At 40.6% G+C, this 14,097-nt stretch overlaps 1 protein-coding gene across 2 annotated transcripts; it reads left to right on the top strand.

Moving 5' to 3' along the window:
• Positions 1-1,259: 1,259 nt before the first annotated feature.
• Positions 1,260-12,976, top strand: LOC120443274 (spermatogenesis-associated protein 48). 2 transcript variants are annotated; one of them, XR_005615300.1, is made up of 11 exons: positions 1,260-1,444; positions 1,563-1,622; positions 1,710-1,807; positions 4,617-4,684; positions 5,097-5,235; positions 6,351-6,418; positions 6,516-6,557; positions 6,853-6,960; positions 8,034-8,114; positions 9,783-10,028; positions 11,192-12,976. XR_005615300.1 is itself a non-coding variant. In XM_039621569.1 (10 exons), the coding sequence occupies exons 2-10, from the start codon at positions 1,589-1,591 to the stop codon at positions 9,919-9,921; spliced, it is 777 nt and encodes a 258-aa protein (XP_039477503.1). In that variant the 5' UTR covers positions 1,260-1,444; positions 1,563-1,588; the 3' UTR covers positions 9,922-10,573. The 2 variants fall into 2 exon arrangements, 1 of the variants encoding a protein (XP_039477503.1); XM_039621569.1 differs by lacking the exon at positions 11,192-12,976 and having other exon boundaries at positions 9,783-10,573.
• Positions 12,977-14,097: the final 1,121 nt, after the last annotated feature.

Genomic DNA, 14,097 nt, shown 5'->3' with positions numbered 1-14,097 from the left:
GGATTAAACAATACATTGCTTTAAGATAAATATTGCTGCCTTGTTTAGCTAGCATTGGCTAGTGCTAAACACAAATTGCTTGGCTCATCATTTTCTCAGCGCAGTACTTTTCCATTTCCACTTTTCCAAGTTAAATTTGTTTCATTCACTCTTTTTTTGACATTTAAGCTTTTGCTACATTTTTACAGTAAATACGCAAACATTAATGAAAGCCTTTTGTTTACTGACGCACTTAAAACTAGTGCGTCAGTAAACGCACTAGTATTGGATAGAACCTAAACGATCGTTTAGGTTTTATCCAATACCGGTGCCAAACCGGTACTTTTGAAACGGTGCCGGTGCTTAAACGGTGCTCAAACCGGTGCTTAAAGAATGGAGAACACAAAATTGGTCCAAAAACCTCTCATGTTTAGCTGTTTTTTTGTAAAAAGATAACAATGTTAGCCTTTTCTGCAGCTATAGGGGATTTATGGCATCACTCTTGGCTGGAAGCAGTGCTTAAACAATGGAAAAAACACAAACTTTGTCCAAAAACCTCTCATGTTTAACTGTTTTCCACTTTTTCTTTGGTCATTTTAGCCTTTTTGGCCAGGGTGAAGGGAGCATCTGCCATCAAACAAGAAGACAGCCGCATGTAACTACGACGGTGTTTGCTAGTTCACCTTACATGCATTAATGTAATAACGTGGTTAGCCTACTCAACATAAATTACACACGAACAACATGAAGCTACTCACGCAGAGGAGAACGGCTGCTGCTGCCATCATCATCCGTCATCATTTCTGCTAGGCTGACAGGGCTAGGGGCCAGGACTCTACTCTTCGGGTTTTTGGGGGATGTTGCTAACTCCAGGTCCGATAACAGGCACCACACCCGCAGTAGATGTGCACGGTGTGAGGTCTCGCAGCAAGCTATCAAACACAGCACATTTCTCGGCTTTTAAAAGAAACGCTATGCGTCGCCAGGTGTTTCATCAGATTTGAGGTGTTACCTCCTTTGACAGTATCACAGTATCAGCTTAAAGCACTTGTTGCAGGCTGCTGAGTTTGCATCTTTTGCTGTGAAGTACAGCCAGACTTTTGATCGCTTTGCCTTGGGCATTTTTAATCTGTAGCTCTGCTCTAAAAGAACGTACGTACCTGGCCCCGCCTACTATCCTCGGAAACGTAAAATGATTGGCTAGAATTGGCTCAGGGGAAAAAAAGCACCGAAATAAAGCACCGAAATGTGCGCTGCTTTTTGGTCTGGTTACTACCGTTTATGTCAGAACCGGTACCCATCCCAACTGCCAAAGTTAGCTTTTGAAACAACAGCTCAGCTCATTTCATGTCATAATATGGTTTTATAACATATATAAAGGTTATTCTGCAATTAAATTATTACAGCAACTGAAAGCATAAAATACCTGGAGCAGCTACTAAAGAGCATCGGTAATAGCTAGTTGGTATGTACATCTCCAGGCTAAATACTGTATAATTAAGCTTAAGCTGGCATTTGTAGGCTGTTGTGTGCTCTGTGCCTGATGGGTAATTAAAGGCACCACATTCATACTCAATTCACAGAGACTGGGAGCTGGTCAGCAGGGACCATGGCTGTTATTTGCTCCAGGGCCTGCTTGCAGGGTAATTTGACCTTGAGGGCAGATACTACTGTGCATAGTTATAGTTCACAATTTGTCAGAGTATGTATTGTTGTTGTGTCATCCTAAGGTTCAAGTGATCCTGTTAAAATTCAACCTCACTCACTGAGGACACCAACAACAGTGACGATCAGGAACAATCTGCCTGATACACATCCTGGAAATCAGGTGAGTGATGACTGACTGAACTGGTGTCCGTACTGAAGTGCGACGGTGTGACATCTTCAATTTGCTTGTTTTTGCCCAAATGAGAAATGAAAGACTTCACACATTAACAATTCATCAGTTTTCCCTCTTCAGTTTTTCCTCTGAGCACATTAAAGTTTTGTTGATTTATATACTAAATCTTACTACAGTGCAGATGCTGGAAACATTTTGGTTGAACTAATGCTGTTGGCTTGCTTACTATCATTACACTTCATCACATAACTGCTGAATTAATCACTTTCCTATCATAACACAAGCACATATTAAGTATTAAATCAGAAATGCGTGCCTCACTTACAGTCTCATCACACCTCACATAATACTGCTATTATGTGGGCAGGTTTTCACTTTGAGGACATAACCTTGCTTTATTATTTTGTTTCTGAAACTGCTAATTGAAATGTCCATAATTACCTTGACACACATTATTGTTGTTTAAGAGAGGTCTCGCAGTGCTCAGTTATAGCAGATAGGTATTTTGTTCAGTGAATAGAGACTTGATTAAAGCCTGTATTTAAGTAGTGTGAAGTTCAGGATTACAGTGGTGATAATACATTTTTAGTATGGAAGTTAACACATGCGCAGTGAAATCAATGGACCTTCTCAACTCTTTTCTGGCCGTACAGTGATTGATGGCCAGAATATAAAAAGCTCCAGGATGACAGATTCATGATGATAGTGTTTTATCAATGTTTTATTGAGTCATCTTCTCTTTTATGTATCTGCTAGTAGCAACGCTCAAGGTCATACATATTCACATATTAGGTTTCAATACGATCCCTGATATCTACAACAAAATAATTGGAACAGCGCAGAAAATACTGCAGGATGTGTAAAACAAATAATTATATCAGACAGCAGATTCCATACAGCCAATGTTATCTGCTTAGATCGGCAAACAGCCGATATTGGCTTATTAGTTATTTGCTGATCTAAGTCAGTTTACAGCAGATGATGATAGAAACACCCTGATGTCCACAAGAGGGCATGATGCAACTTCTCTATTGGGAACACAGGCTTTTGGAACGCTACAGACATCCCAATCAGCTGATCCGAGCAGTCAGCCAGAGCTGAATTCACTACGATAAGCCTTTTAGTCTTTTTTCCTCTCCTGTACTGCGTTGTGCTAGTTTTTTTTCCTCTTGCAAATATAGTAATGTAACATCCTCCACATACTTCTACTAGCTAAAACGATTATAATTAGTTCAAACAGTCCTTTATACTGGAAGCTTTCACCAGAAAGTTCAAGATACAATATTATCACAATACTTCCCTCATTATTCGATGTTATTGCATTTTTATTTATTTATTTTTTACATTTTGTGATATGCTAAGTATTACAACAGGTTTTGCAAGTTAGGTCCTCAGAGTTAAACTCTGTCAGTATCTGTTTTATCCAATAAGATAAACTTATCTCACTTCTGCCATATCACACTTGCCATAAATGTTGACATAAGATGAGCCAGTCTGCTATCAGTCCACTATCAGTCTGCTATCAGTCTGTGATAGGGTGGGGTCAAGTTGGCAGTTACATGCAGTCTGTTTCTGATAATACCGAAATTAAGTGTAATAAATTGTTGATATAACATAGCTTATGCTGTCTGCATAGAAATAAATACACATTGAACAGAAATGTATATTTAATATATGTTATATTTGCATCCTTCTTGTTCAAGAGGAAGATAACCAGAATACAACCAGACGGCAGCCAGTTGAGTCGAGTCCCTTGGAGTTGTGCTCATGCAGACTGATAACAGAAGTTGCCTTCTATCTGGTGATCTTTGCAATCGCCTTGCAATCAAAAGTCGTCATGAGTGTGCACGCCCTCAAGCTCTGAGCAATCATTTGGTCACCGCAAGTTGCATGTAAAACAATTTAATGTGGTCACCAGGCAGCCATCATTCTTTGTAGAAAGAAGGATGTTGTCCTATTTCTACACATGTGACTGAAATTAGTTGGCTTTGAATTAGGTGGTAGCTAGGATGGTTTTTTGGTGGAGTCTACTTTATACCCTTGTTTACTCTCCCTCTTTAACTAATGGAGGAAAAGCCAGTTTACCTTTGCTTTGCATTTGCTATTCCTCTGGTTTTGCTGTGTTTTCAGCATTGTGTCTACATGCCTCGTTCTTTTATGCACGAAGCTGCAAAACCAATAGAATCTGAATGCTGCCCGCTGATGTGTAAAAACGTCAAATACTGCGATTGACTCACTCGAACGCACTTTGGAGTGAATATAGGAATTTGCGTGTCTTTGTTTTGCATTAGTCATTTAGAGAACATCCTGATATTTTGTGCTTTTAGGCACACTCAGCTTTAGGGGTGGTAATTACAGCCTGTTTGTTGGTCACGACTGAAAGATCTCGAGCACTACTGGATGGATTTCCATAAATTTTGATTCAGACATCATTGACCCCCGTAGGATGAGCCTCATTATCCATTTATGTTTACTTGATGAATCTGAGCTCAGATGAATTTTCACAGATTGTGTCAGATTTTCTGCATTTATCAGGGGTAATTTGAAAGATCATTTGGCTGGTGCCATCGCTAATTAATGGTCTGATGCCAGGTGAGAATTTAAGTGAGAAATTATGGTTTTTAATAGCGTTTTTTAAAATAATGGTTTTCAATAATGTTGAGTATAATTATATTAATAATAACTGATAAAAAATAAAACATGCACTCATTATTAGATGTGTTAAAAATACATACGGGGGCCTCATGATTTCCAGTTGAACATGATACTGATAAATCTTCTGATATTGCTTTTTAAGGATCCAGGAGTCGGGCCAGATATCTCACCTGCAGTTCGACACTTCAGATACACTTCTGCAACACAGAGGTCAGAACACAGGCACCTTTAATTGGCTCCTTTCAATAACAATAACATTGAACAAAGCTTACCTCCTGATTACTGCTATGCGAAGTCCACACACGATGTGGTTGCTTTGAGGGTTATCGGGAGGGAATAGGTTTGATTTTGTGCTCCGTTGATGTCATCAGGGAACAATGCGTCCTCTTGTTGTGTTAATTACTCTTTAATGAAATCATGCAGATGAACTGTAGCCTTGCTTAAAGCCTCGGGGAAGAATCGGCTCCCCAGTTAATAAGCTGTCTAATATATTTTGTGCAACGAAGGAGGCTGGTTAAGAATTCAAATTAAAGCAAATAACTTTCGGGAATCAAGTTAATCAATTGCACTCAAGGCACTCGGTCCACGTGTCTAATGGCCAGAAGTCCTCATTTCTCTGCAGGAGTTATGAGGACGTTGGATGGATTACAAAGGTACCGCGGCACTTGAAGGCACCAGAAGCAACCCTGGAGAAACTGGCAGACCCAGTGAGTGAGCGTGCCTCACTGAGGCGCTACAACAGCCGACCTCAGCTGTGGCAGGTGAGCCATGGAGAGTGTTCGCATGTTGGCAAACACTGCCGAGGCATGAGCTCTGTTTTCTTGGCCCCAGCAGAGGGCTTCTGGGGGTTTAGATCATTCCCACAACTGAGGGAAATTGGATTTTGGATGCTTATTGTTTCTCAAAGGCAATTTTCATAATAACCCATGCATAGGTGTGCTAATATTTTGTATTTGGTTTTAATAAAAGCGATAAATGTGATGAAGAAATGCAGTTCATCACCTGTCAGTCTTGACCTTTTGGCATACAGTGTGTGCAGCAGGGAGAGTGAAAGAAGCAGATATGCAGAAAGATGCTTAATATTTCTTTCTTTTTGTATATCTTTGTCCTTTACGTGAAAAGGCCAAAATATATCTGGTCCTCCTCTCTGGCATTGATGCCGTGGATGCTGTTACATCCAGCAGCTACTTGAACTAACAAATTAATTTTATAGCATGCCTCAAATTTCTGACATTTCAGTTCTTTTACAGCCTATAAAACATGACATCCAAAGGAACAGAAATGCTGTGAGCGGGGCTGCAGAATACAGCTAGCCTCGCATCTGTTTAACTGCTACAGCACAGAAAAACTCCCTCGCTGTGTCTCACGTTCTCTGCAGTGTTTTGACATATATATATATATATATATATATGTGTGTGTGTGTGTGTGTGTGTGTGTGTGTGTGTGTGTGTGTGAGTGCATTTTCTTTTTTCCCACCGCATTGATCCAGTTTGTGTAGCACCCCGCCAGCAAAAATGACTGAACACACCCTGGTGAGCTACACTGTAGCACTGGGGTAACATGTTCCTTCATTACAGTGAACACATGCACTCCAGTTTATTTTTGAACCAGTTTCACATTGGACTGCTGTTTCACAGTAGCTGAAAACCCCATCATTAGTCTTTTTGTGGGATCAGTTAGAATCAGAAAAATATTCACAGGCCTATCCTTTAATTCTTCACATGAGTGCAGTAAAGATTTGAGTGTTTGATGCTTTAGTTTAGAGGTTAAAACATAAACACTGCTGCTCATGTGTTGTACCTATAGTGTTAAAATAAAGCTGATCTGTAGATTGGAAAATTGTGATGAAGCGGTGATTGTTTCTGTTCTTTCTAAGTCTGTAGGAGCCGAGTGGAACAGGCGACAGCTTCGACTGAGGAATGATGCCAAGAAACCAATATCTTTGTAAGCTTTAGTTCATCAGCAGGAGCTAATTTTCTCTTTTAGTCCCTTTTATGATGCAAATTTGTCACGCACCTTCCTGTTTTTTTGGTTTGCTCAGCTGCAGTACATATCCAAGATCAGGTCAGATCCCTCTGTACACGTGAGTATTTTACGTTTGATATTAACAGGTGCCACCAAACAGAGTACTGTGCAAAAACTTGGGGTCCTTTAGCTCTTTAGTCCCTGCCACATTTATTCTGCTGCATCATGACTTTAACCTGCAGCTACCATGAAACACTGAGCAACTTTAAACAGAAAATGTTTTAGGTGGTCATGTTTTGATCCAGCTATTTTCTTAGTTGTGCAGTATTTTATTTGAATCCAGCTACTCTGCATATTTTCTCTGAGCGCTGACCTTCGAGTTCATTACTGAGTGGGCTCTCATGTATGTGCAGTGGCACCGTCGGCTCTGAGAACATGGATAACATTGACAACATGGATGAAGACTTCCACCCACTGACAGTGAAGAGGAGCGTCGTTCCTCCACACACGCCGACAGCACGGTGAGACTCACCGTCATTGTACACATAAAGAGTGCGGCATGTGGAAAAAAGTAGAGGGTTTTTTAAATGGAAATTATTCTAAAACCACAGTGGACTTAGACTGTGAAGCCTGTTAGTGTGTTTCTTATTTATCGATGAACCAGTGTAACACTTTTAGAATAATTATGAACTTCATCTAAACCAGTCTGAAGCGTCAACAAATAACCACAAGAGCATTTAAAAAAAAAAAAAACGTCCACCTTGTTGACAGGTGTTTGCTTTGTTCTCTGCTTTCCTGTGAGCGAGTCATCTGCAGGACTCTGCCCGTCTTTAGCCATCATCTGTGAAAATGTCCACACAGACAGGGAGGAGAGCATGTCTTGTTATTCATGCTGTGCATGTCAAGTTAGGATTGATTTTTTTTTTCCAAGTCGAAGTGTGGCTCCTTCTCTGTGGAATCGTTGCTGCACCATCAGTTGGAAAGCCAACAAGCAGGGAGCGTCACATTTTTTCCGATATGCCTGCATGTTAAGGTGTTTCTCGTGGGGTCTCACAGGTAGCAGCCTCCGTGCAGGCTGCAGTTCAACAAGTGGAAATAAGACATTGCAGATCTCACCTTGTAGGGAATTCTAATCTAAATGATCAGTCATGTGCTCTGAATGCTTTTATTTTGCTCTTGTTTAGCTAGCTGTATTGTTTTCAGGCTGAAACAGCCTGTTGGGGCTTGGTAGAGTGCTGAAAAGTGATGCAAGGATCAAGGTAGCTTGGAAACAGGACCAAGATACTGTCATAATGTAAGTCTGCTTTCTGATTTTGTTGTTGAAATCTCAACTTTAAGGACTAAAGATCAGTATGGTGAGGTGGTGGGTGGTGGTTGTCCTCATTTGGGATTAAAACAAAAATGAACCAGAAGCAAAAACATGCAGACCTGATGGATGCCATTCATCCCCCCCAGAAAACTGCACCCAGTACACAGACACACATACACTGTTTGTTAAGCACAAAGCATATACATGTATATACATGTCGTCCCATTGAGATTCAGTGTCTCATTTACAAGACATAATGTCTGTAATATCTTTTCCTTGTGCCAGCCGAACCACCATCCCTGGCTACACAGGCATGGCTGCCTATGCTGACTCTGCTGCTCCTGCAACTTCTGCAGGTTCATCTGGGTGAGTCTGAATCAAACTCTGATAACTCAATATATTCACTTAATCATATTCCGTTGTTATTGCTGATTATGTCCTATAAAATATGACATTTAAAAAATATATAATATATAGTCTGTATTGTTTATCTTGACATCTTGTGAAATAAGTAAGTCATAAAATTGTGGGGTAACTGAGTTTATTATTTTACTATTTTGCACACCTTGATATTTCTTTCTCCCAGCATTTTATCCAGTTAGACAAAAAAAGCAAACATCACAATTTTCCACTAGAGGGCGGTCTAATGCAATCCATAGACATGAGGTTGCACTCTTAACTTCACCATACAGGTGCCCATTATTTACTGGTGTCTATGAAAATGTGACTACAACTCGCCACAGTGGCAGAAATACACACAAATGACAATACTTTCAGCTTACCTTATATATCAAAGTGTAGCCAGAGCAGATGCCTTTATTTGGGCTTGAGACTGGCACTGGGAGCATACTAACTTCTGAGGCTAAGTTTGTATCACCACTAAGAGTCAAACTGGGGACCTTTTAGATGTGGGGTGCACGTGTTAACCACTACACCACAGAGCCAAGCAAAATGCAAAAAATATGCATAAACATGTGTGCAGTCTGGAGAAAAATAAAACAAAGAGCATGGAATTAGTAAAACTAAAAGAGCGGACACTGTTTTAGGGAAATGGCCAGACAAGATAAAAACAGTGTCAACAAAACTGCTCAAAGAAATAATATAAGTCCTGAATAATCACTGTTTTCTAATGCTCCTACTTTTTAATTTGATTTGTTGTTGAACTTTATCTTTTTTTGGGTGCTGTACATATTTGAGTGGCATTGCTTAAAAGCTTAGTATACCTTATTTTTTGCATGAGTGGGCAGGTGAGGTGCAGGTTAATGGTCAGTTGGAAAAGGCTTCAGTAATTGGAAATGTTAAAAAACAGATTAAAAACAACGGGCTTCATTCCTAAAGACAGACAGGTAGGAATTTGAGAGATGTTATATGTGTTGTAGGGGAGGATTTTACCGATGATTTTCTAAAATTGAGCAAATTTCATCAAAAGAAACTGAAAAGGTTTATTTAAAAAGGAAATCTTAAGGTGTTTAATTGCCAGCGCAACACTGAAAATACGTGCGTTGACATGAGTGAGCCCCTTAACTGTGCAGAGCAAACATGGCTCCACTCTGGGAGTGTTGGCTGTCTGTTAAGGATGTGCAAACCTGTTTCCTAGTTGGGCCCCAGTTTAGCGAACTTTACCGGCTTTTGGAGCAGGCATCTCCAGATGGCTGAATCCAGAGCAGCTCGTGGTAATGGTGGTTTTTCACAACCCAGATCCATTTTCCTGGTGCCTGACACCCCCCTGCGATCTGTTTCCTCTGCTGATTAGGCTTGGCCTCCCATATTTTTTCCCCAAAACAGAAAAAAAAGACAAGCTCTTGGATTGATTAACTGTCTGCTACAACGGTCAGACATCCCCGGGATTTTTGCTTACTAATGCTCACTCATAACAGAAGTGCCTGAGGGTTTGTTTTTTTTTCTGTCAGCCTGCAGCAGCCTTAGCTGCTCAGTGTTTCACTACGAAGATTAGCGTTAGGTTCTTAGATTTTTGCGTCATCTAAAGCAATGTGTAATTCAGTGACTCATGGATATCATTACATCTTTTCACAGAGCATTCGAAGAACTTGGAACTTCTGTTTTCAGGCACACGGCGCCCCTGTCCAGAACGGTGACCGCCGTGCCTCCCTGCAACCCCTTCATGAGACCTGTGCTTCCTGTCTGGTGCACAAGCGCCACAGCAAGACTTTAGACAAACGAGATGAGAGAGAGCTCGAAGGTGTCAGCTTCCTATTCACGCCATCCAATCTGTTTATATGAATACATCTACGATGATGTGATGTCAGTGAGTTATTCAGAGTGAGTTAAAGAATAATGAGATGCCCCATTATCATAATTTCCCTGATTTAGATGAGTGGTTTTCTAACTCTGGGTAGTGAGTGCGTTGCATTGTCCTCTTAAATATTTGCTCTCTCTCACTGACTCGCTTGCTTGCTCGTTTACTCTATGTGTGTGCATGTGTGTGTGTGTCTGTCATGAAGGGCAAAGAGAGGGGCGAAATATTGAGGAAAGTCAGTATTTTTAGTGCTATCGTTACGTTTTTAATAGTATACAAATTACGGCAGCTTTACAGATCCATTATGACTAAACAGGCTAATCTGCATTGAAAATGCTGTCTGTAGGCTTCAGTATATACATTGCTTAGATTTCTGTAGATGTGACTGTAATGCACATTGACATTATTATGATGTGCCTGGCAGCAATAGCTTTATGTCTGCGGTTAGTGCAGCTTGACGCTTAGACAGGAAATAGGGATGAGATGGTTTTCCTGTTTCTCTTCATCTATACTTTGTTTAGATTTACATTTCATGAGGATTTTGTACTTGAGCACACAGTTGATACATGTGAGGACTTTAGGTTGTGTGATCACTAATACATGCATCTTTTCTTTTTAATTATTGTATATCTAGTGTCATTTGTGTTTTATTTATTTATTTATTATTGCATTTCCAAAAAGTGAGGAAACTCAAAAGAGATTTAAATAAAAAGTGATCAAATTTTTTCTTTTAAAAACTGAGAAGCTGAGAAAGTTCTAATTTTTGACATGAAGACTTTGGAGGCAAACGTTACTTATTGCTTTAATGCTGCTAACCTCACCACAGAACACCAGCAGCTCGCTGGCCCAAGCGAAAGCATGAAAAAACGTTGCCCTCACACGTAGGCCCCTGACCTCTGGACAGACACATTTGACTCCCAAATATAGACTGAAAAAAAATGTTAGCAAGTCTGCAAATATCATCCATTATGTCTTCTTTAATGACCCTAAACTGCCTTTGAACTCCGTCAGTCCTGTTTCATGTTGATATTTGTCCAAAGCACTCTTTACACAGCGAGCAATATGACATCAGCTCTCCATCAAACCCATCACAGACAGAGAACTGCACAACTTCCAACATAGTTGTCAAAGTAACAGAGCATTATTAAGTGCAGTAAGTGCTATCTCTCTCTCTTTTTTTTTAAAGATGTTACCAGTTAATGCATCGCTGAGAACATTGGTGAGTAAAGTGAATTATGTGCATGGAAAGGTTAAGATTTATCCCTTTTCCTTTATGCTGCTGTGACTCCAGTGAATCTAGAGGCAGCACCCTTCCTTTTGGCACGATATCAGCTCACGGCTCTGTTGGTGATTGATGTCTAACAGCCACAGATTATTATGCTAAACAACTAATGCTAAAAAACAGCTGTTAGTTTTGTTAAAGCGAGCCTTTTCAGTTGTAATTAGTGCTGTTTTGCATTGATTTTATGACTTTTGAAAGAGACTAGAAAGTTGAGGAATTAACTCCTTGGCTTTCTTGCACATTTAGATAGCAGGACTCTCTTAACAGCTTAGCTTAGCGTACAAATGCATGAAATTGCAGAGGACAACGCCAATTTTTAAAGCTCACTATTTAACCCCTAATAATGTGGCTGTCTGCAGCCATGTTTCTAGTATTTATTTCACCTGGTGGTACAATACATATTCAGCGTACAACACGACAGTGGTAATAATCTTGAGAGTGAGACGGCCTCACTGTATAGCACCCAATTTACTTTGTGTTTAAGACCAACAGGACTACGTAAGACTTCTCATAGCAATCATAACTCTATTTGCTAAAAACCTCCTCCTCCTCCTCCTCCAGCTTAGATTTTCCAGCCTGTGGTCTGAATCTCATCACCGGCTCCTTTTCAAAACAGGCTCACAAACACCATGATTGATTCAGCCACTATCCTCCAGGATCTCTCAATGCTTGCCCGGGCTGCAGATTAATTTCCTTTTCCTCATCTTAATTTTTACTCATCGCCGCTCCATAAAAAGGCTAAATGTCAAGCATGCCTGACTCCTTCTAGTGACACGTCTATTCCAGCAGATAATTACCATAAGGAAATTGATGCTTTAGTGTGCAGAGGGGAATTTAATTTACTCTGACATCCTCGCAGCATAATGCATTCCTAAAGAAAGAGAGTTTTTCACTTTGCAATTGACTTTTTAGATAAATTGGACTATTTAATGTGATTATCGGTCTTGAACGTCTTTGACTTATTAAGGTGTTGAAACCAATTAAGGGTTACATGCTGCTCATGCTTCCAAATGTGAAACAGTGAATACTGCTTAAAGATCCATGAAATAAGAACCGTCCGCAGCCTATTGTATGTTAGTCAGCCGGCTACATTGCCTGATGATGTTTTGAGGCTTGCTAGATAATGATATTAATTACAACAACATGGCTTGCTTCAGGTTGTGGATTAACCTGAGAGAGCAAAGGGTTCTGTGCAGTTTGAGTCACACTCCATGCATGTCACATGTGTCATTTTCGATGCTACAGAGTTATAATAACCTTATAAAACCTTGAAGTTCGAGAGCATTTCCAAACGACCAGTAAGAATTGAACAAGTCAGGCATTAGAGGGAAGATCTGAATATTGATCCCACTTCTGCTGGTACTTCTCTAAAGTTTCGGCTGAAGTGAAGCTGCTGTGTCACTGAACAGGACAGCATCTCTTATCGCAGGCGATCACAGCCATGAACCGACATCTTCGAGTTCGCCAGTAGCGCTGAGTCACATTTTTCGTCCCAGCCTTCCCTTTGCATGACCTCAGGAGTTAACCCATCTTGCAGCGTGTTCACACCTTTGCATGTCATGCGTTAAAACGGACCTTACAGAAGAAAAAAAAAAAGCAACACCGACTGTGAGGCTATGAGGAAGTCAGCGAGCGTTGCTGCAATCCATATTATGGCCATGAAGACACAGCAGGCCGCATTGCTCCTGCCCAAAGTTCCTCCTTTTGCAACCAACTGAATGCTGTGCTTCTTAGGAGATAAGGGCAGCCTCCCGCGAAAGGTGACTCAGCAATCCAGCCACACGGCCTCTCCTGAGATAAGAGCCCTCTTTGGGGCTTGTGGGACACTGGGAAAAAACAGCCACAAGGAGATGGTGAAAATAATTGGGTATAAACTACCACGTATTCTGTAAAATGAAGTATAAACTCTTCCAACTTAATGAGCTAGGTTCATTTATACATGTAAACACAGCTGATCAAGCAGGGGTTCAAACTGAACTGAACGGGACGTATCTCAAAGTGAGTTTTAAAGTCGACGGTGGTGTGTAATTCCTGTTTTATTTGGAATTTTCTTCATTTTCAGTCCAAAATGTATATTTGTTTGAACAAATTCAGACTCCATATGTGAGCAGTCCGCTCAAGAATCACCTATAGCACTGGTTTAGAAGCTGCCACACAGGTTAGCATTATAAAACAAACTGTAGGCCAGAAAACATCTTAGAAGTACAGTGTTGTATAATAGTGTTTGCGGCTGTCACCGGGCAGCAGTTGCGTGTGTTATCGTTGTACTGTAAGCAGATGTGATAGCTCGACTGAGAGCATGTGAGCTGTCACCGCGTTGGAACTTAGATGATTGACTTTAATGTGAATGCTGGTAGCAGTGGCAGCATCTGAAACTAACACATCTGATACACTTGGAGCCGGTGGCCCAGTGTTGGTTTGTAGATTCCTGCTCATGAAACCAGAGGGAAAACCACATTTCAGTAAATTAATGCATATCTGAATGATGATCTGCTGCAGGACTGAGAGAGGATGCACTTACTGTACACGCATTTTAAAACAGGAAGTAATAAAGGAGGCTAATGTTAAGAGATGCAACTGTTTGCTCAGGCTCAGACGTAATCCTGATTGTGTACGCTGCATTCGTGCTGTGTTAAGGTACAGGACAGGATGCTATGACGCTGGAGGTAGCACAGAGAGGTGGGGGTGGGGGGATGGGGGAAGCAAACTGGATGAAACATTAAATAGAAGAAGAAGAAGAAAAGCTCATTATATGGGAAACACTTGTGTTAATTTCATGGACTGCTTCAGAGTGCCAGAACAGGTGACAG

The sequence above is a fragment of the Oreochromis aureus genome, linkage group 13 (genome assembly GCF_013358895.1).
Source record: "Oreochromis aureus strain Israel breed Guangdong linkage group 13, ZZ_aureus, whole genome shotgun sequence".
NCBI lineage: Eukaryota > Metazoa > Chordata > Actinopteri > Cichliformes > Cichlidae > Oreochromis > Oreochromis aureus.
The sequence above is the reverse complement of the archived record's forward strand: the minus strand, read 5'-3'. Positions and strand labels throughout refer to the sequence as shown.

Excerpts from the sequence above, each read along its gene's own strand:
- LOC120443274 (XM_039621569.1), top strand. The coding sequence starts at position 1,589 with ATGGCTGTTATTTGCTCCAGGGCCTGCTTGCAGG. Across the intron at positions 1,808-4,616 it reads ATACACATCCTGGAAATCAG|GATCCAGGAGTCGGGCCAGA; the intron begins GTGAGTGATGAC and ends TTGCTTTTTAAG. Across the intron at positions 6,961-8,033 it reads CCACACACGCCGACAGCACG|CCGAACCACCATCCCTGGCT; the intron begins GTGAGACTCACC and ends TCCTTGTGCCAG.